The sequence below is a fragment of the Salmo salar genome, unplaced genomic scaffold, assembly GCF_965601325.2.
Source record: "Salmo salar unplaced genomic scaffold, fSalSal1 ptg000377l, whole genome shotgun sequence".
In the NCBI taxonomy this organism is placed as follows: Eukaryota; Metazoa; Chordata; class Actinopteri; order Salmoniformes; family Salmonidae; genus Salmo; species Salmo salar.
Window position 1 is genome coordinate 294,747 of NW_027675365.1, and position 24,315 is coordinate 319,061.

Genomic DNA, 24,315 nt, shown 5'->3' on the forward strand with positions numbered 1-24,315 from the left:
TTCGGCAAACAGAGGAAAAAATCACAAAGGCGGGGGCGGTCGGGTCACGCGCATAAGCCCAGAGTCCCTTGATCGGCCACTTGAGAAAGGCGATAATGTGTTTCAGCCTGGGGCTGGAATGACGACATTCTCTTTTTTCCCGGGCTATGAGAGCCTATGGACGACATGGGAAGTGTCACGTTAGAGCAGAGATCCTTAGTAAATGATAGAGATGGCAAAGAAGTTCCAGAAATGGTCAGACAGGCCACTTCCTGTAAAGGAATCTCTCAGGTTTTGACCTGCCATTTGAGTTCTGTTATACTCACAGACACCATTCAAACAGTTTTAGAAAATTTAGGGTGTTTTCTATCCATATGTAATAAGTATATGCATATTCTAGTTACTGAGTAGGAGTGGTAACCAGATTAAATCGGGTATGTTTTTTATCCAGCCGTGTCAATGCTGCCCCCTAGCCCTAACAGGTTTTAAGAAAGGAAAGCACTTTATGTATTTAGTTCTCCCATTTGAAAAAGTTGAACATATTTGGACAAATTCACTTATATTGTATTAAAGTAGTCATAAGTTTAGTATTTAGTCCCATGTTATATGCCTCCAGTGATTACATCAAGCTTGTGATTCTACAAACTTGTTGAATTCATTTGCAGTTTGTTTTGATTGTATTTTGGATTATGTTTTTCCTAATAGAAACAGATTGGTGAATAATGTCCTGTCATTTTGGAGTCACTTTACTTGTATTGTCAGTAAGAATAAGAATGAATCGAGAATGATGATGAATGAGAAAGTTAAAGCGGCACAAGGATCATACCCCCTCTGGTATTGGTAATGGTGAGAGGTTAGCATGTTTTGTTGTAGCCTCTGGTATTGGTAATGGTGAGAGGTTAGCATGTTTTGTTGTAGCCTCTGTTATTGGTAATGGTGAGAGGTTAGCATGTTTTGTTGTAGCCTCTGTTATTGGTAATGGTGAGAGGTTAGCATGTTTTGTTGTATCCTCTGTTATTGGTAATGGTGGGAGGTTAGCATGTTCTGTTGTGGCCTCTGTAACTTTCTCACTCATTCTGATTCATGATTTATTCATGATTGTTCTTAATCATGGCATCATGAGAATTGAATTTTTAATCGTCAATCACATACAGTTGAAGTCGGATGTGTACATACACTTAGGTTGGAGTCATTAAAACGTGTTTTTGAACCTCTCCACAAATTTCTTGTTAACAAACTATATAGTTTTGGCAAGTCGGTTAGGACATCTACTTTGTGCATGACACAAGTAATTTTTGAAACAATTGTTTACAGTCAGATTATTTCACTTATAATTCACTGTATCACAATTCCAGTGGGTCAGAAGTTTACATACACTAAGTTGACTGTGCCTTTAAACAGCTTGGAAAATTCCAGAAAATCATGTTATGGCTTTAGAAGCATCTGGTAGGCTAATTGACATCATTTGGATGTATTTCAAGGACTACCTTCAAACTCAGTGCCTCTTTGCTTGACATCATGGGAAAATGAAAAGAAATCAGCCAAGATCTCAGAAAAAAAATTGTAGACCTCGACAAGTATGGTTCATCCTTGGGAACAATTTCCAAACGCCTGAAGGTAACACGTTCATCTGTTCAAACAATAGTACGCAAGTCTAAACACCATGGGACCACACAGCCGCCATTCCGCTCAGGAAGGAGACGCGTTCTGTCTCCTAGAGATTAACTTACTTTGGTGCAAATCAATCCCAGAACAACAGCAAAGGACCTTGTGAAGATGTTGGAGGAAACAGGTACAAAAGTATCTATATCCACAGTAAAATGAGTCCTATATCGACATAATCTGAAAGGTTGCTCAGCAAGGAAGAAGCCACTGCTCCCAAACCACCATAAAAAAAGCCAGACTACGGTTTGCAACTGCACATGGGGACAAAGATCGTACTTTTTGGAGAAATGTCCTCTGGTCAGATGAAACAATACAAGAACTGTTTGGCCATAATGAACATCGTTATGTTTGGAGGAAAAAGGGGGAGGCTTGCAAGCCAAAGAACACCATCCCAACCGTGAAGCCCGGGGGTGGCAGCATCATGTTGTGGGGGTGTTTTGCTGCAGGAGGGACTGGTGCACTTCACAAAATAGATGGCATCATGAGGGCGGAAAATTACGTGGATATATTGAAGCAACATCTCAAGACATCAGTCAGGAAGTTAAAGCTTGGTCACAAATGGGTCTTCCAAATGGAAAATGACCCCAAGCATACTTCCAAATTTGTGGCAAAATGGATTAAGGACAACAAAGTCAAGGTATTGGAGTGGCCATCACAAAACCTTGACCTCAATCCTATAGAAAATTTGTGGGCAGAACTGAAAAAGCGTGTGCGAGCAAGAGGCCTACAAACCTGACTCAGTTACACCAGCTCTTTCAGGAGGAATGGGCCAAAATTCACCCAACTTATTGTGGGAAGCTTGTAGAAGGCTACCCGAAACGTTTAACCCAAGTTAAACCATTTAAAGGCAATGCTACCAAATACTAATTGAGTGTATGTAAACTTCTGACCCACTGGGAATGTGATGAAAGAAATAAAACCTGAAATAAATCATTCTCTCTACTATTATTCTGACATTTCACATTCTTAAAATAAAGTGGTGATCCTAACTGACCTAAGACAGGGGACTTTTACTAGGATTAAATGTCAGGAATTGTAAAAATGGAGTTTAAATGTATTTGGCTAAGGTGTATGTAAACTTCTGACTTCAACTGTATGTATTAAAATACCCTCAAATAAAAGGTGACATTATATACTGTCACCTCATATGAAACATTTGATGTGAAATCCAAAATGTTGGAGTTTAGAGCCACATTTAAAATGTTATCTTCACTGTCAAAATAGATATGTGTGGACTGTATACTCAATACAATCTAAATCTGATACCTCACTGTCTGTCTTCTGACTGATACTGCTTTTAAACTGGTCTGGTCAGTCTACTCAAATATTTGTATTATACATGTTTCTATCTGCAGGCAAAACTTTGATAATTTGTCATTTTTAATGATGATACATTCATTTACGAATAGATATGAAAGGTTTCAGGACACTGATATCTGAATATGTTGAAAAATGATACTGCCACTATTTTCACCACCAAAGCATAGCAGTGTGATTTTAATATGATTTGACTCTTTGCAGGCTGTCAGGCTGTGGAGTCACAGAGGAAGGCTGTGATTCTCTGGTCTCAGCTCTGAGGTCAAACCCCTCACACCTGAGAGAGCTGGACCTGAGTAACAATGACCTGAAGGATTCAGGCGTGAAGCTGGTCTCTGCTGGACTGGGGAATCCCCACTGTAAACTGGAGACTCTGAGGTCAGTATTCCTGTAGTTGGTCAACAAGTGATAACTGTTCACCAGATCCACATGTGTTTACCAGACAAACAAAGTCCACACCATATGTGTTTGGACAGTGAAGCTTACAGTTTTAAATGTGGTGCTATGCTCCAGCATATTGGATTTGAGATATAATGTTTCATATTAGGTGACAGTACAGAATGTCACCTTTTATTTGAGGGTATTTTCATACATAGCTGTGTTACTGTTAAGAAAGGAAAGCACTTTATGTATTTAGTTCTCCCATTTGAAAAAGTTGGACATATTCGGACAAATTCACTTATATTGTATTAAAGTAGCCATAAGTTTAGTATTTAGTCCCATATTCCATGCCTGCAGTGATTACATCAAGCTTGTGATTCTACTAACTTGTTGAATTCATTTTTCAGTTTGTTTTGGTTGTGTTTTGGATGATGTTTTTCCTAATAGAAACTGAATGGTGAATAATGTCCTGTCATTTTGGAGTCACTTCACTTGTATTGTCAGTAAGAATAGAAGATGTTTCTGAACACTTCTACATTCATGTGGATGCTACCATGATTATGAATAATCATGAATGAATAATGATGATGAATGAGAAATTTACAGAGGCACAAAGATCAGACCCCCTCTGTTATTGGTGTTATTCTGTATACTTCTGGCCCTTCTTTGGACACTGTGTTAACTAACCTCCAGACGAGCTTCAATGCCATACAACTCTCCTTCCGTGGCCTCCAACTGCTCTTAAATACAAGTAAAACTATATGCATGCTCTTCAACCTATTGCTGCCTGCACCTGCCCGCCTGTCCAGCATCACTACTCTGGACGGTTCTGACTTAGAATATGTGGACAACTACAAATACCTGGGTGTCTGGTTAGACTGTAAACTCTCCTTCCAGACTCACTATAAGCATCTCCAATCCAAAGTTAAATCTAGAATTGGCTTCCTATTTCGCAACATAGCATCCTTCACTCATGCTGCCAAACATACCCTCGTAAAACTGACCATCCTACCGATCCTCGACTTCGGCGATGTCATTTACAAAATAGCCTCCAATACCCTACTCAATAAATTGGATGCAGTCTATCACAGTGCAATCCGTTTTGTCACCAAAGCCCCATATACAGTGGGGGAAAAAAGCATTTGATCCCCTGCTGATTTTGTACGTTTGCCCACTGACAAAGAAAGGATCAGTCTATAATTTTAATGGTTTACTTGAACAGTGAGAGACAGAATAACAACAAAAACATCCAGAAAAACTCATGTCAGAAATGTTATACATTGATTTGCATTTTAATGAGGGAAATAAGTATTTGACCCCCTCTCAATCAGAAAGATTTCTGGCTCCCAGGTGTCTTTTATACAGGTAACGAGCTGAGATTAGGAGCACACTCTTAAAGGGAGTGCTCCTAACCGCAACTTGTTACTTGTAAAAAAGACACCTGTCCACAGAAGCAATCAATCAATCAGATTCCAAACTCTCCACAATGGCCAAGACCAAAGAGCTCTCCAAGGATGTCAGGGACAAGATTGTAGACCTACACAAGGCTGGAATGGGCTACACGACCATCGCCAAGCAGCTTGGTGAGAAGGTGACAACATTTGGTGCGATTATTCGCAAATGGAAGAAACCCAAAAGAACTGTCAATATCCCTCGGCCTGGGGCTCCATGCAAGATCTCACCTGGTGGAGTTGCAATGATCATGAGAACGGTGAGGAATCAGCCCAGAACTACACGGGAGGATCTTGTCAATGATCTCAAGGCAGCTGGGACCATAGTCACCAAGAAAACAATTGGTAACACACTACGCCGTGAAGGACTGAAATCCTGCAGCGCCCGCAAGGTCCCCCTGCTCAAGAATACATATACATGCCCGTCTGAAGTTTGCCAATGAACATCTGAATGACTCAGAGGACAACTGGTGAAAGTGTTGTGGTCAGATGAGACCAAAATGGAGCTCTTTGACATCAACTCAACTCGCCGTGTTTGGAGGAGGAGGAATGCTGCCTATGACCCCAAGAACACCATCTCCACCGTCAAACATGGAGGTGGAAACATTATGCTAAGGGGGTGTTTTTCTGCTAAGGGGACAGGACAACTTCACTGCATCAAAGGGACGATGGACGGGGCCATGTACCATCAAATCTTGGGTAAGAACCTCCTTCCCTCAGCCAGGGCATTGAAAATGGGTCGTGGATGGATATTCCAGCATGACAATGACCCAAAACACACGGCCAAGGCAACAAAGGACTGGCTCAAGAAGAAGCACATTAAGGTCCTGGAGTGGCCGAGCCAGTCTCCAGACCTTAATCCCATAGAAAATCTGTGGAGGGAGCTGAAGGTTCGAGTTGCCAAACCTCAGCCTCGAAACCTTAATGACTTGGAGAAGATCTGCAAAGAGGAGTGGGACAAAATCCCTCCTGAGATGTGTGCAAACCTGGTGGCCAACTACAAGAAACGTCTGACCTCTGATTGCCAACAAGGGTTTTGCCACCAAGTACGAAGTCATGTTTTGCAGAGGGGTCAAATACTTATTTCCCTCATTAAAATGCAAATAATTGTATAACATTTTTAACATGCGTTTTTCTTGATTTTTTTGCTGTTATTCTGTCTCTCACTGTTCAAATAAACCTACCATTAAAATTATAGACTGATTATTTCTTTGTCAGTGGGCAAACGTACAAAATCAGCAGGGGATCAAATACTTTCCCCCACTGTACTACCCACCACTGCGACCTGTACGGTCTCGTTGTCTGGCCCTCGCTTCATACTCGTCGCTAAACCCACTGGCTCCAGGTCATCTACAAGACCCTGCTAGGTAAAGTCCCCCCTTATCTCAGCTCGCTGGTCACCATAGCAGCACCCACTTGTAGCACGCGCTCCAGCAGGTATATCTCTCTGGTCACTCCCAAAGCCAATTCCTCCTTCGGCCGCCTCTTCTTCCAGTTCTCTGCTGCCAATGACTGGAACGAACTACAAAAATCTCTAAAACTGGAAACACTTATCTCCCTCACTAGCTTTAAGCACCAGCTGTCAGAGCAGCTCACAGATTACTGCACCTGTACATAGCCCATCTATAATTTAGCCCAACTACCTCTTCCCCTACTGTATTTATTTATTTAGCTCCTTTGCTCCCCATTATTTCTACTTTGCACTTTCTTCCACTGCATATCTACCATTCCAGTGTTTTACTTGCTATATTGTATTTACTTTACCACTATGGACTTTTTTTGCCTTTACCTCCCTTATTTCACTTCATTTGCTCACCTTGTATATAGACTTATTTTTCTACTGTATTATTGACTGTATGTTTGTGTAATACCCTTGTTTGAACCAAGTATTGAGTTTATTTGTTATAATGAATTGGTATTATATTTAAAAGATGATTGAATTGCTCCTAAACTGTAATGTTGTTAATGCATTATGCTTTTTGAAGAAATATTTATTTAATGTATAAGTGAATAGTTTGTTTTACTTTGAAGTTTACGTTTTGACCAATAAGGTCGCTTGTTAAGTTGTGGCCAATGGGAGTTGACCTGGTTAACGGGAGGGAAAAAGACGTTGATGAAAGGATGGACGTTTTACCTCAGGACGGTTGGTGAAGAAAAATTATAAAAGAAGACGACAGAACTACAACAAAACCCATAGCTACTAAGACATGAAGGGAAATACATGTTTTATTTAATAAAAGAGTTGTTATAATTTAGTTAAAACTTAGTAACGACTGAAGCTACCGTCTCGTTGTGGAGGTATTAGCCAGCTAGAGGTTAGCCTAGCATCGTGTGACACCGGGAGAGAATTGCTTGGGAAGCTTAACGAGTTCGTGTTGCCATGGGGATATCGGTTACTAAGGAGTACTGTCTGCATGGGTAGCTGTGCTGCCTTGGACTTGGTGAGGAAACCTGCATGGAACTGCCATACTTCGCGGAGGGAATATCTATCAAGTCGTGAGTAAGCACAATGTGAGGTGCTTATAAATAAATACATTGGTAATGGTGAGTTTAGCATGTTTTGTTGTAGCCTCTGTTTTTGGTAATGGTGAGAGGTTAGCATATTTTGTTGTAGCCTCTGTTATTGGTAATGGTGAGAGGTTAGCATGTTTTGTTGTATCCACTGTTATTGGTAATGGTGAAAGGTTAGCATGTTTTGTTGTAGCCTCTGTTATTGGTAATGCTGAGAGGTTAGCATGTTTTGTTGTAGCCTCTGTTATTGGTAATGGTGAGAGGTTAGCATGTTTTGTTGTAGCCTCTGTTATTGGTAATGCTGAGAGGTTAGCATGTTTTGTTGTAGCCTCTGTTATTGGTAATGGTGAGAGGTTAGCATGTTTTGTTGTAGCCTCTGTTATTGGTAATGGTGAGAGGTTAGCTGTTTAGTTGTAGTCTCTGTTATTGGTAATGGTGAGAGGTTAGCATGTTTTGTTGTAGCCTCTGTTATTGGTAATGGTGAGAGGTTAGCATGTTTTGTTGTAGCCTCTGTAAGTCTCTCACTCATTATTATTCATGATCTTTCTCAATCATGGCAGTCACAGGCTTGATGTAGTCATTGCAGTCAAAGAATATGGGACCAAATACTAAACTTTTGACTAATTTAATACACTTTAAGTGAATTGGTCAGAAAACATATGAAAACATATGACTTCTTTAAATAGGGGGATTAGATACATAAACTGCTTTCATTTTTCTAAACGGTGAAACAGATATGTATGAAAATATCCTCAAATAAAAGGTGACATTATATACTGTCACCTCATATGAAACATTTGATCTGAAATCCAAAATGTTGGAGTTTAGAGCCACATTTAAAATGTTATCTTCACTGTCAAAATAGATATGGTGTGGACTGTATACTCAATACAATCTAAATCTGATACCTCACTGTCTGTCTTTTGACTGATACTGCTTTTAAACTGGTCTGGTCAGTCTACTCAAATATTTGTATTATACATGTTTCTATCTGCAGGCAAAACTTTGATAATTTGTAATTTATAATATGATACTTTAATTTATGAGTAGATATGGCAGGTTTCAGGACACTGATGTATCTGAATATGTTGAAGAAATATACTGCCACTATTTTCACCACCAAAGAATAGCAGTGTGATTTTAATATGATTTGACTCTTTGCAGGCTGTCAGGCTGTCTAGTCACAGAGGAAGGCTGTGCTCCTCTGGTCTCAGCTCTGTGGTCAAACCCAACACATTATTTGTAAACGGGTAACAGCGTAAACAGGGAAAGCTAAGCGTATAATTTTAATACAACCTGTCTGTCATTGTATTTCTTCTGTGTTGGCAGACTCACTGGCTGTAAACTCACAGACACATCCTGTAAAGTGTTGGCCTCAGTTCTCAGTTCAAATCCCTCACACCTGAGAGAGCTGGACCTGAGTAACAATGACCTGAAGGATTCAGGAGTGGAGCTGCTCTCTGCTGGACTGGAGGATCCACACTGCAGACTGGAGACTCTGAGGTCAGTATTCCTGTAGTTGGTCAACAAGTGATAACTGTTCACCAGATCCACATGTGTTTACCAGGCACACATAGTCCACACCATATGTGTTTGGACAGTGAAGCTTACAGTTTTAAATGTGGTGCTATGCTCCAGCATTTTGGATTTGAGATCGAATGTTTCATATCAGGCGACAGTACAGAATGTCACCTTTAATTTGGGGATAAAAGTGAGAGGTTAGCATGTTTTGTTGTAGCCTCTGTTATTGGTAATGCTGAGAGGTTAGCATGTTTTGTTGTAGCCTCTGTTATTGGTAATGGTGAGAGGTTAGCATGTTTTGTTGTAGCCTCTGTTATTGGTAATGGTGAGAGGTTAGCATGTTTTGTTGTAGTCTCTGTTATTGTTAATGGTGAGAGGTTAGCATGTTTTGTTGTAGCCTCTGTTATTGGTAATGGTGAGAGGTTAGCATGTTTTGTTGTAGTCTCTGTTATTGGTAATGGTGAGAGGTTAGCATGTTTTGTTGTAGCCTCTGTTATTGGTAATGGTGAGAGGTTAGCATGTTTTGTTGCAGCCTCTGTAACTCTCTCACTCATTATTATTCATGATCTTTCTCAATCATGGCAGTCACAGGCTTGATGTAGTCATTGCAGTCAAAGAATATGGGACCAAATACTAAACTTTTGACTAATTTAACACACTTTAACCTCTATGGGCTAGGTGGGACGCTTGCGTCCCACCTACTCAACAGCCAGTTGAATCCTGTGGCGCGTTATTCAAATCCTTAGATATGATATTACTTCAATTTTTCAAAAATATGACTATTTTACAGCTATTTAAAGATAAGACTCTCGTTAATCTAACCACACTGTCCGATTTCAAAAAGGTTTTACAACGAAAGCAAAACATTAGATTATGTCAGCAGAGTACCCAGCCAGAAATAATCAGACACCCATTTTTCAAGCTAGCATATAATGTCACATAAACCCAAACCACAGGTAAATGTAGCACTAACCTTTGATGATCTTCATCAGATGACAACCCTAGGACATTATGTTATACAATACATGCATGTTTTGTTCAATCAAGTTCATATTTATATCAAAAACCAGCTTTTTACATTAGCAAGTGACTAGCATGTGACTAGCATTCCCACCGAACACTGCCGGTGAATTTACTAAATTACTCACGATAAACGTTCACAAAAAGCATAACAATTATTTTAAGAATTATAGATACAGAACTCCTCTATGCACTCGATATGTCCGATTTTAAAATAGCTTTTCGTTGAAAGCACATTTTACAATATTCTCAGTAGATAGCCCGGCATCACAGGGCTAGCTATTTAGACACCCAGCAAGTTTAGCACTCATCAAAGTCAGATTTACTATAAGAAAAATGTTATTACCTTTGTTGTCTTCGTCAGAATGCACTCCCAGGACTTCTACTTCAATACCAAATGTTGGTTTGGTCCAAAATAATCCATCGTTATATCCAAACAGCGGCGTTTTGTTTGTGCGTTCTAGACACTATCCTAAAGGGTAAATAAGGGTAGCGAGCATGGTGCAATTCGTGACAAAAAAAATCTAAATATTCCATTACCGTACTTCGAAGCATGTCAACCGCTGTTTAAAATCAATTTTTATGCCATTTTTCTCATAAAAAAGCGATAATATTCCGACCGGGAATCTGCTTTTAGCTAAACAGACAAAGGAAAAGAAATCATTCGGTCGAAGCGGGCACGCGCCTAAGCCCATAGTACTCTGAGTGGCCACTTGCCAAAAGCGATAAAGTGTTTCAGCCAGAGCCTGCCTCGATATCGTTCAACTTTTTCCCGGGCTCTGAGACCCTATGGAAGCCGTAGGAAGTGTCACGTTATTGCACAGATCCTGAGTCTTCAATAAAAAGAGCCAAGATGAAACACTACTTCTCAGACAGGCCACTTCCTGCTTGAAATCTTCTCAGGTTTTGGCCTGCCATAGGAGTTCTGTTATACTCACAGACACCATTCAAACAGTTTTAGAAACTTTAGGGTGTTTTCTATCCAAAGCCAATAATTATATGCATATTCTAGTTACTGGGCAGGAGTAGTAACCAGATTAAATCGGGTACGTTTTTTATCCAGCCGTGTCAATACTGCCCCCTAGCCCTAACAGGTTTAAGTGAATTGGTCAGAAAACATATGACTTCTTTAAATAGGGGACTAGATGCATAAAGTGCTTTCATTTTTCTAAATGGTGAAACAGATATGTATTAAAATACCCTCAAATAAAAGGTGACATTATATACTGTCACCTCATATGAAACATTTGATCTGAAATCCAAAATGTTGGAGTTTAGAGCCACATTTAAAATGTTATCTTCACTGTCAAAATAGATATGGTGTGGACTGTATACTCAATACAATCTAAATCTGATACCTCACTGTCTGTCTTTTGACTGATACTGCTTTTAAACTGGTCTGGTCAGTCTACTCAAATATTTGTATTATACATGTTTCTATCTGCAGGCAAAACGTTGATAATTTATAATATGATACATTAATTTCTAAATAGATATTGCAGGTTTCATGACTGATATATCTGAATATGTTGAAGAAATATACTGCCACTATTTTCACCACCAAAGAATAGCAGTGTGATTTTAATATGATTTGACTCTTTGCAGGCTGTCAGGCTGTGGAGTCACAGAGGAAGGCTGTGCTTCTCTGGTCTCAGATCTGTGGTCAAACCCAACACATTATTTGTAAATGGGTAACAGCGTAAACAGAGAAAGCTAAGCGTATCATTTTAATACAACCTGTCTGTCATTGTATTTCTTCTGTGTTGGCAGACTCACTGGCTGTAAACTCAGAAACACATCCTGTAAAGTGTTGGCCTCAGTTCTCAGTTCAAACCCCTCACACCTGAGAGAGCTGGATCTGAGTAACAATGACCTGAACGATTCAGGAGTGGAGCTGCTCTCTGCTGGACTGGAGGATCCACACTGCAGACTGGAGACTCTGAGGTCAGTATTCCTGTAGTTGGTCAACAAGTATTTTGTTGTAGCCTCTGTTATTGGTAATGGTGAGAGGTTAGCATGTTTTGTTGTAGCCTCTGTTATTGGTAATGGTGAGAGGTTAGCATGTTTTGTTGTAGCCTCTGTTATTGGTAATGGTGAGAGGTTAGCATGTTTTGTTCTATCCTCTGTTATTGGTGATGGTGAGAGGTTAGCATGTTTTGTTGTGGCCTCTGTAACTCTCACTCATTATTATTCATGATCTTTCTCAATCATGGCAGTCACAGGGTTGATGTAGTCATTGCAGTCAAAGAATATGGGACCAAAAACTAAACTTTTGACTAATTTAATAGACTATGAGTGAATTGGTCAGAAAACATATGACTTTTTTAAATAGGGGGACTAGATACATGAAGCGCTTTCATTTTTCTAAATGGTGAAACAGATATGTATGAAATTATCCTCAAATAAAAGGTGACATTATATACTGTCACCTCATATGTAACATTTGATCTGAAATCCAAAATGTTGGAGTATAGAGCCACATTTAAAATGTTAACTTCACTGTCAAAATAGACATGGTGTGGACTGTATACTCAATACAATCTAAATCTGATACCTCAGTTTGTCTTTTGACTGATACTGCTTTTAAACTGGTCTGGTCAGTCTACTCAAATATTTGTACTATACATGTTTCTATCTGCAGGCAAAACTTTGATAATTTGTCATTTATAATATGATACATTCATTTCTGAATAGATATGAAAGGTTTCAGGACACTGATATATCTGAATATGTTGAAGAAATATACTGCCACTATTTTCACCACCAAAGAATAGCAGTGTGATTTTAATATGATTTGACTCTTTGCAGGCTGTCAGGCTGTCTAGTCACAGAGGAAGGCTGTGCTTCTCTGGTCTCAGCTCTGAGGTCAAACCCCTCACACCTGAGAGAGCTGGACCTGAGCTACAATCACCCAGGAGACTCAGGAGTCAGACTGCTCTCTGCTGGACTGGAGGATCCACACTGCAGACTGGAGAAACTCAAGTATGTAGAGGGTTTATGTCAATGTTCATATCAGACATGTTTGACTTTTCAGGCTAGTTAAGACAAACATTCTTACCACCACTTGGACAAAGTTGTGTGTGTGTGTGTGTGTGTGTGTGTGTGTGTGCGCGTGCGTGTGTGTGAGTGAGTTCAGGTGTATCCCTCAATGACTGTCTGTTCTTCTGCTTACCGCTACAGTGTGGAACATGGTGGAGAGTTCAGAATGAAACCTGGGATTAGAAAATGTGAGTGTTGACTGCTGTGAAGAATATGACTAAGAATAAGTCTTAATTCAAGTTAAGTCAAAGTCAAAGACCACCATCATTACTGACTTGGTCATATTAAATATCAGCTGTAGTTCTACAGAAGCAGAAATCAGGGACACCAAAGTTTACAAAGAGTTGACGTGTGTGTGTGTGTAATTAATGTGAATAAGTGTGTTTTATATTACCATACAGTATAACATATGATCATTCAACAAGTCTCAAGTTACCTTAACTTCTCCTTTTGATACCTAGAAACATCTACATTAAATGAATTAGTGAAAAGTGAGTTAACATTCTAATGTGAATGATGATGATTTCTAATATTGTGTCTGGTTTCATCCATCAGATGTCTGTGATCTCACACTGGACCTAAACACAGTAAACAGACTCCTCTCTCTGTCTGAGGAGAACAGAAAGGTGACATGTAGGAGAGAGAAGCAGCCGTATCCTGATCACCCAGAGAGATTTGAGGACTGGGGACAGGTGCTGTGTAGAGAGGGTCTGACTGGGCGCTGTTACTGGGAGGTAGAGTGGAGTGGGAGAAGGGCTGGTATAGGAGTGACATATAAAGGAATCAACAGGAGAGGAGGGGTTGATGACTGTTGTCTTGGATGGAATGACAAGTCCTGGAGTCTGATCTGCGATGACAACAGTTACAGAGCCAGGCACAATAATAATCCCACTACCATAGACGTCCCCTCCTCCAGCTGGTATAATAATAACTCCACTACCATAGACGTCCCCTCCTCCAGCCCCCACAGAGTAGGAGTGTATCTGGACTGGCCAGCCGGCACTCTGTCCTTCTATAGAGCCTCCTCTGACACACTGACCCACCTGATCACATTCACCTCCACATTCACTGAGCCCCTCTATCCAGGGTTTAGGGTTGATTCTGTTGGCGACTCAGTGTCCCTGAAATAATAACTGCACACACACACACACACACTGGACACACACACACACACTGGACACACACACATACACACACACACACACAGGACACAGACACACACTGGACACACACACACACACACACTGGACACACACACACTCAACACACACACTGGACACATACACACTCACACACACACACTCACACACACACACACACTGGACACACAAACACATTCTGAACACACACACACACATAAACACACACACACACACTGAACACACACACACTCACACACACACAGGACACACACACACAGGACACACACACCCATACTGGATATACACACTCAACACACACACTGGACACACACTGGACACATACACACACTGGACACACACACACACACACACACTGGACACACACACTGGATATACACACACTCAACACACACACTAGACACACACACTAGACACACACACTGGACACACACAAACACATTCTGGACACACACACACACTGAACACACACACACACACACACACTGGACACACACACACACTGGACACAAACTGGACACACACACACACTGAACACACACACACACACACTGGACACAATCTGGACACACACACACTCAACACACACACACACTCAACACAGACACACAGTGGACACACACACACGAACCCACACACACACACACACACACACACACACACACTGGGCACATACTCACACACTGAAACATACACACACTGGACACACACACACACACACACACACACACACTGAACACACACACACACACACACACACACACACGCACACTGAAACACACACACACACTGAAACACACACACACACACACACACACTGGACACAGACACACACACACACACACGCTTGACACACACATGCTTGACAAACACACTGGATACACACACATTGGACACACACACTCACTGGACACACACACACACACACTGGACACACACACACTGGACACACACTCACTGGACACACACACACACACACACACACACACACACACACACACACACACACACACACTGGACACACACATGCTTGACAAACACACTGGATACACACACATTGGACACACACACTCACTGGACACACACACACTCTGGACACACACACTGACACACATAAACACTGACACACACACACTGACACACACACACTTACACACACACACACTCACTGGACACACACACACACTCACTGGACACACACACACACTCACTGGACACACACACACTGAACACACACACACTGAACACACACACACTGAACACACACAATGGACAAACACACACTGAACACTCACACATGACAGGCTTGTAATATTTTCTGATCTTTTACCACTTTGCATTTTTTTATGATATATTTCACTGTTTGTGTTTGTACCACAGGAGGTTGGTGGGACCTTATTTAGGGAGGACAGGCTTGTAATGGCTGGAGTGGAATAAGAGGAATGGTATCAAACACGTTTCCATGTGTTCCATTTCATTCACTCTGTTCCAGACATTATTATGAGCCGTCCTCCCCTCAGCAGCCTCCTCTGGTATGTACTGTCCTGTATGTGAGAGAGCTCCAACAAGGAATTACAAAGTATGTATTACTTTTAATACCTGCAAATGACAAATAAACTACTGGAACTCCTTATGAATGTCTGCAGCCGACAAGAGGTGAAAATATTACCGGAATATTCTGCAAAGTGTTGATGAAGACGTCACTCAATCCACCCAAAACAACATGCAGTCTTTCCACAAGACTCCCATGAAGTTATAGTGTGACGTTATGAGTCGACGTTAAAGTAACATTCTCACAACATACTGCACTTGTTTTATCCTGTTTTAGATGTATCCTCTGTTTAAACATTTAAACTCTTACAATAACACTGTTAAAATACCAATGTGATCATTTCTTGTCTTTTATGTTGGAAAAACAAATTGTACAATTATATGTGGACATACGCTCCATAGTTGTACAAGTATACATGGTTATATTGTACTTTTCATAATAAAACATACTTGAAACAAGAAAAAGCATGTTAATTGTGAAAACAATTTTGTTATTGATTTTTACATTGCTTCTCCCTGTCTCATGTTGACGTTTGTCATGAATCTTGACCTGGAGGCAGAACTGTGCGATTTCCTCTAGATATGTCAGCTGCAAAGTCAGAATTGGCTGTGGAAAATAATGTTGTTTTATGGTCTTAATTTAAGGGAAGGATTAGCAGTGTGGTTAGGGTTGAGGTTAGGATTTAAATCGGATTGTATTACTTTGTGCCTGTGCCAGCTAGGGAATACTTTGCTGAACTGCCTCCATGGCAAGATTCATGACAATAAATGCCAACCTGCCTCCCAGTCGTCCCCTCCTTATCTTTACAAGGCTGCAGAACATGCAAGCTAGTGATGTGGGGGTTCTCTCATAACCCTCAGTCCCCAGGTGGGTAGATGGCAGGTTGAATAAAGAGAAGCTAGTGATGTGGGGGTTCTCTCATAACCCTCAGTCCCCAGGTGGGTAGATGGCAGGTTGAATAAAGAGAAGCTAGTGATGTGGGGGTTCTCTCATAACCTTCAATCATAAATGTATAATTATTATGTAATTAACACAAAACATTAAGGACACCTTTCTTTCCATGACAAACTGACCAGGCGTAACTCAATATTAGGAAGGTATCCTTAATATTTTGTCCACTCAGTGGCTCTGACCCTTTACGTAACAGTCAATCCTCTTTTCCAGGAAACCTTCCTTAAATTTCCCCAAATACTTCCACACTGCTGCTCTCTCACTGCTGCTCCAGGGCCTCTTGGGTTGAGGAGTCATTCTCTTCTAACCTGATCACAGCTGCTCCAGGGCCTCTTGGGTTGAGGAGTCATTCTCTTCTAACCTGATCACAGCTGCTCCAGGACCTCTTGGGTTGAGGAGTCATTCTCTTCTAACCTGATCACAGCTGCTCCAGGGCCTCTTGGGTTGAGGAGTCATTCTCTTCTAACCTGATCACAGCTGCTCCAGGGCCTCTTGGGTTGAGGAGTCATTCTCTTCTAACCTGATCACAGCTGCTCCAGGGCCTCTTGGGTTGAGGAGTCATTCTCTTCTAACCTGATCACAGCTGCTCCAGGGCCTCTTGGGTTGAGGAGTCATTCTCTTCTAACCTGATCACATCTGCTCCAGGGCCTCTTGGGTTGAGGAGTCATTCTCTTCTAACCTGATCACAAACAAAGACAAGATTCAAACAAATAAACATGATGGTCCAACATAATAGGGGGGGGTATAGGGAAGGTAGGGGAGAGGACGGGGGTATAGGGAAGGTAGGGGAGAGGAGGGGGTATAGGGAAGGTAGGGGAGAGGAGGGGGGACTTCCTCCATGTCAGGTAAGCAGCCTCCAAGTCTACCCTCACCAACTGACCAGACTGAGGGAGTTCTGAACATCCCTCTCTGTCCTCTGATGCTGCGTCCAAGTCTTCTTGGGTCTTTCTGGTGTCTCTGTCTTGACTCTTTAGTGAGTTTTTTCAGTTCTTTCCCAGGCTGCCTGAAAAACACAAAAAGATGGCACATACATAAGAGTTATAAACTATCAAAATAAAGAGAATCCCACACTCCATATATAAACTCCCAGTCATTTATTGGGTATTTACCAACGTTTCAGCATCACTGTGCCTTCTTCAGGGTGATGTCATCAATACTTGAACCAGGTTATGTAGACAAACAGTGCAATTAGTGCAACCAATGACAATAGAGAGGGGTGTGTCATAATGATAAAGTTAATACAATGAATTAATGAAACTGTTAAAAAAAACAATAGTTTATGGAATATTAAATATACTAGGCTATGTTATATATATCCCCCTCTCCATGTAATCTGATTCATTATGATCTAGGATCAGGTCCCCCCTCTCCATGTAATCTGATTCATTATAATCTAGGATCAGGTCCCCCCCTCTCCATGTAATCTGATTCATTATGATCTAGGATCAGGTCCCCCTCTCCATGTAATCTGATTCATTATGATATAGGATCTTTTTATTTTTGTTATTTCACCTTTATTTAACCAGGTAGGCCAGTTGAGAACAAGTTCTCATTTACAACTGCGACCTGGCCAAGATAAAGCAAAGCAGTGCGACAGAAACAACACCACAGAGTTACATGGAATAAACAAGCGTACAGTCAACACAAAAGAAAAAAGAAAGTCTATATACAGTGTGTGCAAATGGCGTGAGGAGGTATGGCAATAAATAGGCAGTAGTAGCAAAGTAATCACAATTTAGCAGATTAACACTGGAGTGATAGATGAGCAGATGATGATGTGTAAGTAGTGATACTGGTGTGCAGAAGAGCAAAAATATAAATTAAAACAATATGGGGATAAGGTAGGTAGATTGGGTGGGCTATTTACAGATGGGCTGTGTACAACTGCAGCGATCGGTTAGCTGCTCAGATAGCTGATGTTTTAAGTTAGTGAGGGAGCAATAAGTCTCCGGCTTTAGCGATTTTTGCAATTCGTTCCAGTCATTGGCAGCAGAGAACTGGAAGGAAAGGCGGCCAAAGGAGGTGTTGGCTTTGGGGATGACCAGTGAGATGTACCTGCTGGAGCGCGTGCTACGGGTGGGTGTTGTTATGGTGACCATTGAGCTGAGATAAGGCTGAGCTTTACCTAGCATAGACTTGTAGATGACCTGGAGGATGGGAGACCCACAGTATAGGTGCGTAACGCACAGAGACGTCAAAAATGTGTTTCAAAAATCGTCAAAGAGTAATTATTTTAACCTCTATGGGCTAGGTGGGACACTTACTCAACAGCCAGTGTAATCCCGTGGCGCGTTATTCAAATTCCTCAAAAATGCAAAAACTTCAATTTTTTAAACATATGACTATTTTACACCATTTTAAAGATAAGACTCTCGTTAATCTAACCACACTGTCCGATTTCAAAAAGGCTTTACAATGAAAGCAAAACATTAGATTATGTCAGCAGAGTACCCAGCCAGAAATAATCAGACACCCATTTTTCAAGCTAGCATATAATGTCACATCAACCCAAACCACAGCTAAATGCAGCACTAACCTTTGATGATCTTCATCAGAAGACAACCCTAGGACATTATGTTATACAATACATGCATGTTTTGTTCAATCAAGTTCATATTTATATCAAAAACCAGCTTTTTACATTAGCATGTGACTAGCATGTGACTAGCATTCCCACCGAACACTGCCGGTGAATTTACTAAATTACTCACGATAAACGTTCACAAAAAGCATAACAATTATTTCAAGAATTATAGATACAGAACTCCTCTATGCACTCGATATGTCCGATTTTAAAATAGCTTTTCGGTGAAAGCACATTTTGCAATATTCTCAGTAGATAGCCCGGCATCACAGGGCTAGCTATTTAGACACCCAGCAAGTTTAGCACTCATCAAAGTCAGATTTACTATAAGAAAAATGTTATTACCTTTGCTGTCTTCGTCAGAATGCACTCCCAGGACTTCTACTTCAATAACAAATGTTGGTTTGGTTCAAAATAATCCATAGTTATATCCAAACAGCGGCGTTTTGTTCGTGCGTTCAAGACACTATCCGAAAGGGTAAATAAGGGTGACGAGCATGGCGCAATTCGTGACAAAAAAATTCTAAATATTCCATTACCGTACTTCGAAGCATGTCAACCGCTGTTTAAAATCAATTTTTATGCCATTTTTCTCAGAAAAAAGCGATAATATTCCGACCGGGAATCTGCGTTTAGGTAAACAGACGAAAGAAAATAAAGCATTCGGTCGACTCGGGCACGCGCCTAAGCCCATAGTACTCTGATCGGCCACTTGCCAAAAGCGATAATGTGTTTCAGCCAGAGCCTGCCTCGATATCGTTCAGCTTTTTCCCGGGCTCTGAGAGCCTATGGGAGCCGTAGGAAGTGTCACGTTATTGCAAGGATCCTCAGTCTTCAATAAAAAGAGCCAAGATGAAACAAAATTTGTCAGACAGGCCACTTCCTGCATGGAATCTTCTCAGGTTTTGGCCTGCCATATGAGTTCTGTTATACTCATAGACACCATTCAAACAGTTTTAGAAACTTTAGGGTGTTTTCTATCCAAAGACAATAATTATATGCATATTCTAGTTACTGGGCAGGAGTAGTAACCAGATTAAATTGGGTACGTTTTTTATCCAGCCGTGTCAATACTGCCCCCTATCCATAAAAGGTTAAAGAAGAGGAGGGGCATTTGTAAGGGGTATGACATATGGTATGACCAAATGTCATGTATAAAAGGCTGTGTACATTGTATGATATTCAGAGCTCTCGTAAATAATCATTCTGACCAATTGTAGGCTGGCTCTCCGTCTGCTTCATTCAACCAGAATCTTACACCCTCTGGGGGGCAGACTGAGTAGTTTAATTGAAGTTCGGTTTATGAACATTGGGAACAGAATTCCCATGACAGAAGGTAGAAACTAGGGCCTGTAGGACCTGCCTTGTTGATAGTGTTGTTAACCTCTCTAGGCTAGGCGGGACGAATTCGTCCCACCTACGTAACAGCCACGGCTATCCTGTGGCGCGATTTTCAAAACCTTAAAAATCCTATTACTTCAATTTCTCAAACATATGACTATTTTACAGCCATTTAAAGATAAGACTCTCGTTAATCTAACCACACTGTCCGATTTCAAAAAGGCTTTACAACGAAAGCAAAACATTAGATTATGTCAGCAGAGTACCAAGCCAGAAATAATCAGACACCCATTTTTCAAGCCAGCATATAATGTCACCAAAACCCAGAAGACAGCTAAATGCAGCACTCACCTTTGATGATCTTCATCAGATGACAACCCTAGGACATTATGTTATACAATACATGCATGTTTTGTTCAATCAAGTTCATATTTATATCAAAAACCAGCTTTTTACATTAGCATGTGACGTTCAGAACTAGCATACCCCCCGCAAACTTCCGGGGAATTCGCTAACATTTTACTAAATTACTCACGATAAACGTTCACAAAAAGCATAACAATTATTTTAAGAATTATAGATACAGACCTCCTCTATGCACTCGATATGTCCGATTTTAAAATAGCTTTTTGGTGAAAGCACATTTTGCAATATTCTAAGTACATAGCCCAGGCATCACGGGCTCGCTATTTAGACACCCGGCAAGTTTAGCACTCACCATAATCATATTTACTATTATAAAAATTTCATTACCTTTTGTTGTCTTCGTCAGAATACACACCCAGGACAGCTACTTCAATAACAAATGTTGGTTTGGTCCAAAATAATCCATCGTTATATCCGAATAGCGGCGTTTTGTTCGTGCGTTCCAGACACTATCCGAAATAGTAAAGAAGTGTCACGCGCTTGGCGCAATTCGTGACAATAAAATTCTAAGTATTCCATTGCCGTACTTCGAAGCATGTCAACCGCTGTTTAAAATCAATTTTTACGACATTTTTCTCGTAGAAAAGCGATAATATTCCCGAATGAGAATTTTTTTTTAGCATTTCAAAGGTTTTGAAAATCGCGCCACAGGATTCAACTGGCTGTTGCGTAGGTGGGACGATTTCATCCCGCCTAGCCCAGAGAGGTTAACCTGTTGGGTCTAGGGGGCAGCATTTGCACGTCTGGATAAAAAAAATGTACCCGATTTAATCTGGTTACTAATCCTACCCAGTAACTAGAATATGCATATACTTATTATATATGGATAGAAAACACTCTAAAGTTTCCAAAACTGTTTGAATGGTGTCTGTGAGTATAACAGAACTCATTTGGCAGGCAAAACCCTGAGACATTTTCTGACAGGAAGTGGATACCTGATGTGTTGTATTGACTTTAAACCTATCCCATTGAAAAACACAGGGGTTTAGGAATATTTTGGCACTTCCTATTGCTTCCACTAGATGTCACCAGCCTTTACAAAGTGTTTTGAGTCTTCTGGAGGGAGATCTGACCGAACAAGAGCCATGGAACGGTGATGTCCCATTAGACACCTGGCGCGCTAGTTCATGTTGGGTACCCTCGTTCCAATACGTTATAAAAGAGTATGCATTCGTCCACCTTGAATATTATTCATGTTCTGGTTAAAAAAGGCCCTAATGATTTATGCTATACAACGTTTGACATGTTTGAACGAACGGAAATATATTTTTTCCCCTCGTTCATGACGAGAAGTCCGGCTGGCTTACATCATGTGCTAACGAGACGGAGATTTTTGGACATAAATGATGAGCTTTTTTGAACAAAACTACATTCGTTATGGACCTGTGATACCTGGAAGTGACATCTGATGAAGAGAATCAAAGGTAATGGATTATTTACATAGTATTTTCGATTTTAGATCTCCCCAACATGACGTCTAGTCTGTATCGCAACGCGTATTTTTCTGGGCGCAGTGCTCAGATTATTGCAAAGTGTGATTTCCCAGTAAGGTTATTTTTAAATCTGGCAAGTTGATTGCGTTCAAGAGATGTAAATCTATAATTCTTTAAATGACAATATAATATTTTACCAATGTTTTCTAATTTTAATTATTTAATTTCTGACGCTGACTTGACTGCCGGTTATTGGAGGGAAACGATTTCCTCAACATCAATGCCATAGTAAAACGCTGTTTTTGTATATAAATATGAACTTGATAGAACTAAAAATGCATGCATTGTCTAACATAATGTCCTAGGAGTGTCATCTGATGGAGATTGTAAAAGGTTAGTGCATCATTTTAGCTGGTTTTATGGTTTTGGTGACCCTGTCTTTGACTTGACAAAACATTACACACAACTCTTGTAAATGTACTGTCCTAACATACTCTAAATTTATGCTTTCGCCGTAAAACCTTTTTGAAATCGTAAAACGTGGTTAGATTAAGGAGATGTTTATCTTTCAAATGGTGTAACATAGTTGTATTTTTGAAAAATTGTAATTTTGACATTTATTTGGATTCAAATTTGCCGCTCTTGAAATGCACCTGCTGTTGATGGAGTGCACCACGGGTGGCACGCTAGCGTCCCACCTAGCCCCAAGAGGTTAACACAGTCAATGCTAATTTACAAGTCTTCTCCATCTCATACATTGCTTATCATATTGCCCCATGTTACATAATCAACCAGACAGTTGTCTGCTGTCTGGTTGCTTGCATTGCTAAATCATTAAGCTCCAACTTTTCCGACACACACACACATTCATCTTATAATCACTCGGTTATACCTTTTCATGGTGAAATCATTTAGTCAAACCTTTAATCATATTATTTCCATTACAATCCACCCTATTGGCTAAATATTTCACATACACTATAACACATCTATTTTTATTGGATTCAGAAATGTCACACAAAATCAAACTAGATCAAACTAGGTATTTGTGTTGTATAAGGGTGAAGGGCAACCACACAATAATAGTCTCCTCCTGCGACTGTGAAAGGGGGAAGTCTGGATCTAATGGGCACATTGGATACAGATAATGCAGATCAGTGCAACTGTCTGGCTTCCTTGCCTTCATGAACAGCTTTACCATACAGGCCATTCCCCTTGGTAAATTAATTCCATCGAGTAGAAAGGGGATGGTTGTCAACTGAAGTTTGGCTGTTGCGCAGGCATAACCTTCTTCTTTAGCTACTGATCTAGCTGTATACTGAATCCATTCCAGCCATAGGTTGGAATCCCCAAACCAAGTCTCCACCTCAATCACTTCCTTAAGATCTTTCGTCTGAACTATCCTCACCGGTCCTTGGCTCTGGATGACTACACGGGTAATGTCCGTTTTATCAGGGGTACTACTGGTATTCTGGCTGGCGGTAGAACTATCTCCTGTCCTAACCTCTACTACTCGGAATGGTACCGCAGTGTCGACAATGGTCTGGTCAAGGCCAACATACCATAACCCTAAATCCTCTTTCTTTATGCTTTTAATGGTCATTCCTATCTTCAAGCAATACTTCCCTTGCTCTGGATTGCAGTCAAAAACACTGGCCTTCACTATACTCCATCTGTTTCTATATTGGGTGTGTGGATTGACATAGCCTTCTCTCTCTGTGTGAGCTATGACCTGATTCCATGAGTTACACCGGGATCTACACAGATATCTTCCCCATGAAGTCCGAGTCCTAGACTGCCAGGAGGTTAGGGACCCCATTTGGTCTGCATAGAACTCTATTGAGACATCCTTCCCTAACTCTACTCTCACTTCCTTTTTATCCAGATCGAGTGACCTTTTGTACCTAGGCTATAAAAACTCCTCATCTTCTACACTATGGGTCAAGTTACCACTTTCTGACTTCTCGAGTGGTTCCTGGTGTAT

The 24,315-nt window shown here is 40.7% G+C and overlaps 1 protein-coding gene across 1 annotated transcript; it reads left to right on the forward strand.

The window, feature by feature from the left end:
* The first annotated feature begins 12,657 nt into the window (after positions 1-12,657).
* LOC145875859 (stonustoxin subunit beta-like) lies at positions 12,658-16,063 on the forward strand. Its single transcript, XM_082971660.1, has 3 exons — positions 12,658-12,827; positions 13,026-13,072; positions 13,440-16,063. The coding sequence occupies exons 2-3, from the start codon at positions 13,051-13,053 to the stop codon at positions 14,012-14,014; spliced, it is 597 nt and encodes a 198-aa protein (XP_082827786.1). The 5' UTR covers positions 12,658-12,827; positions 13,026-13,050; the 3' UTR covers positions 14,015-16,063.
* The last annotated feature ends 8,252 nt before the right edge of the window (positions 16,064-24,315 follow it).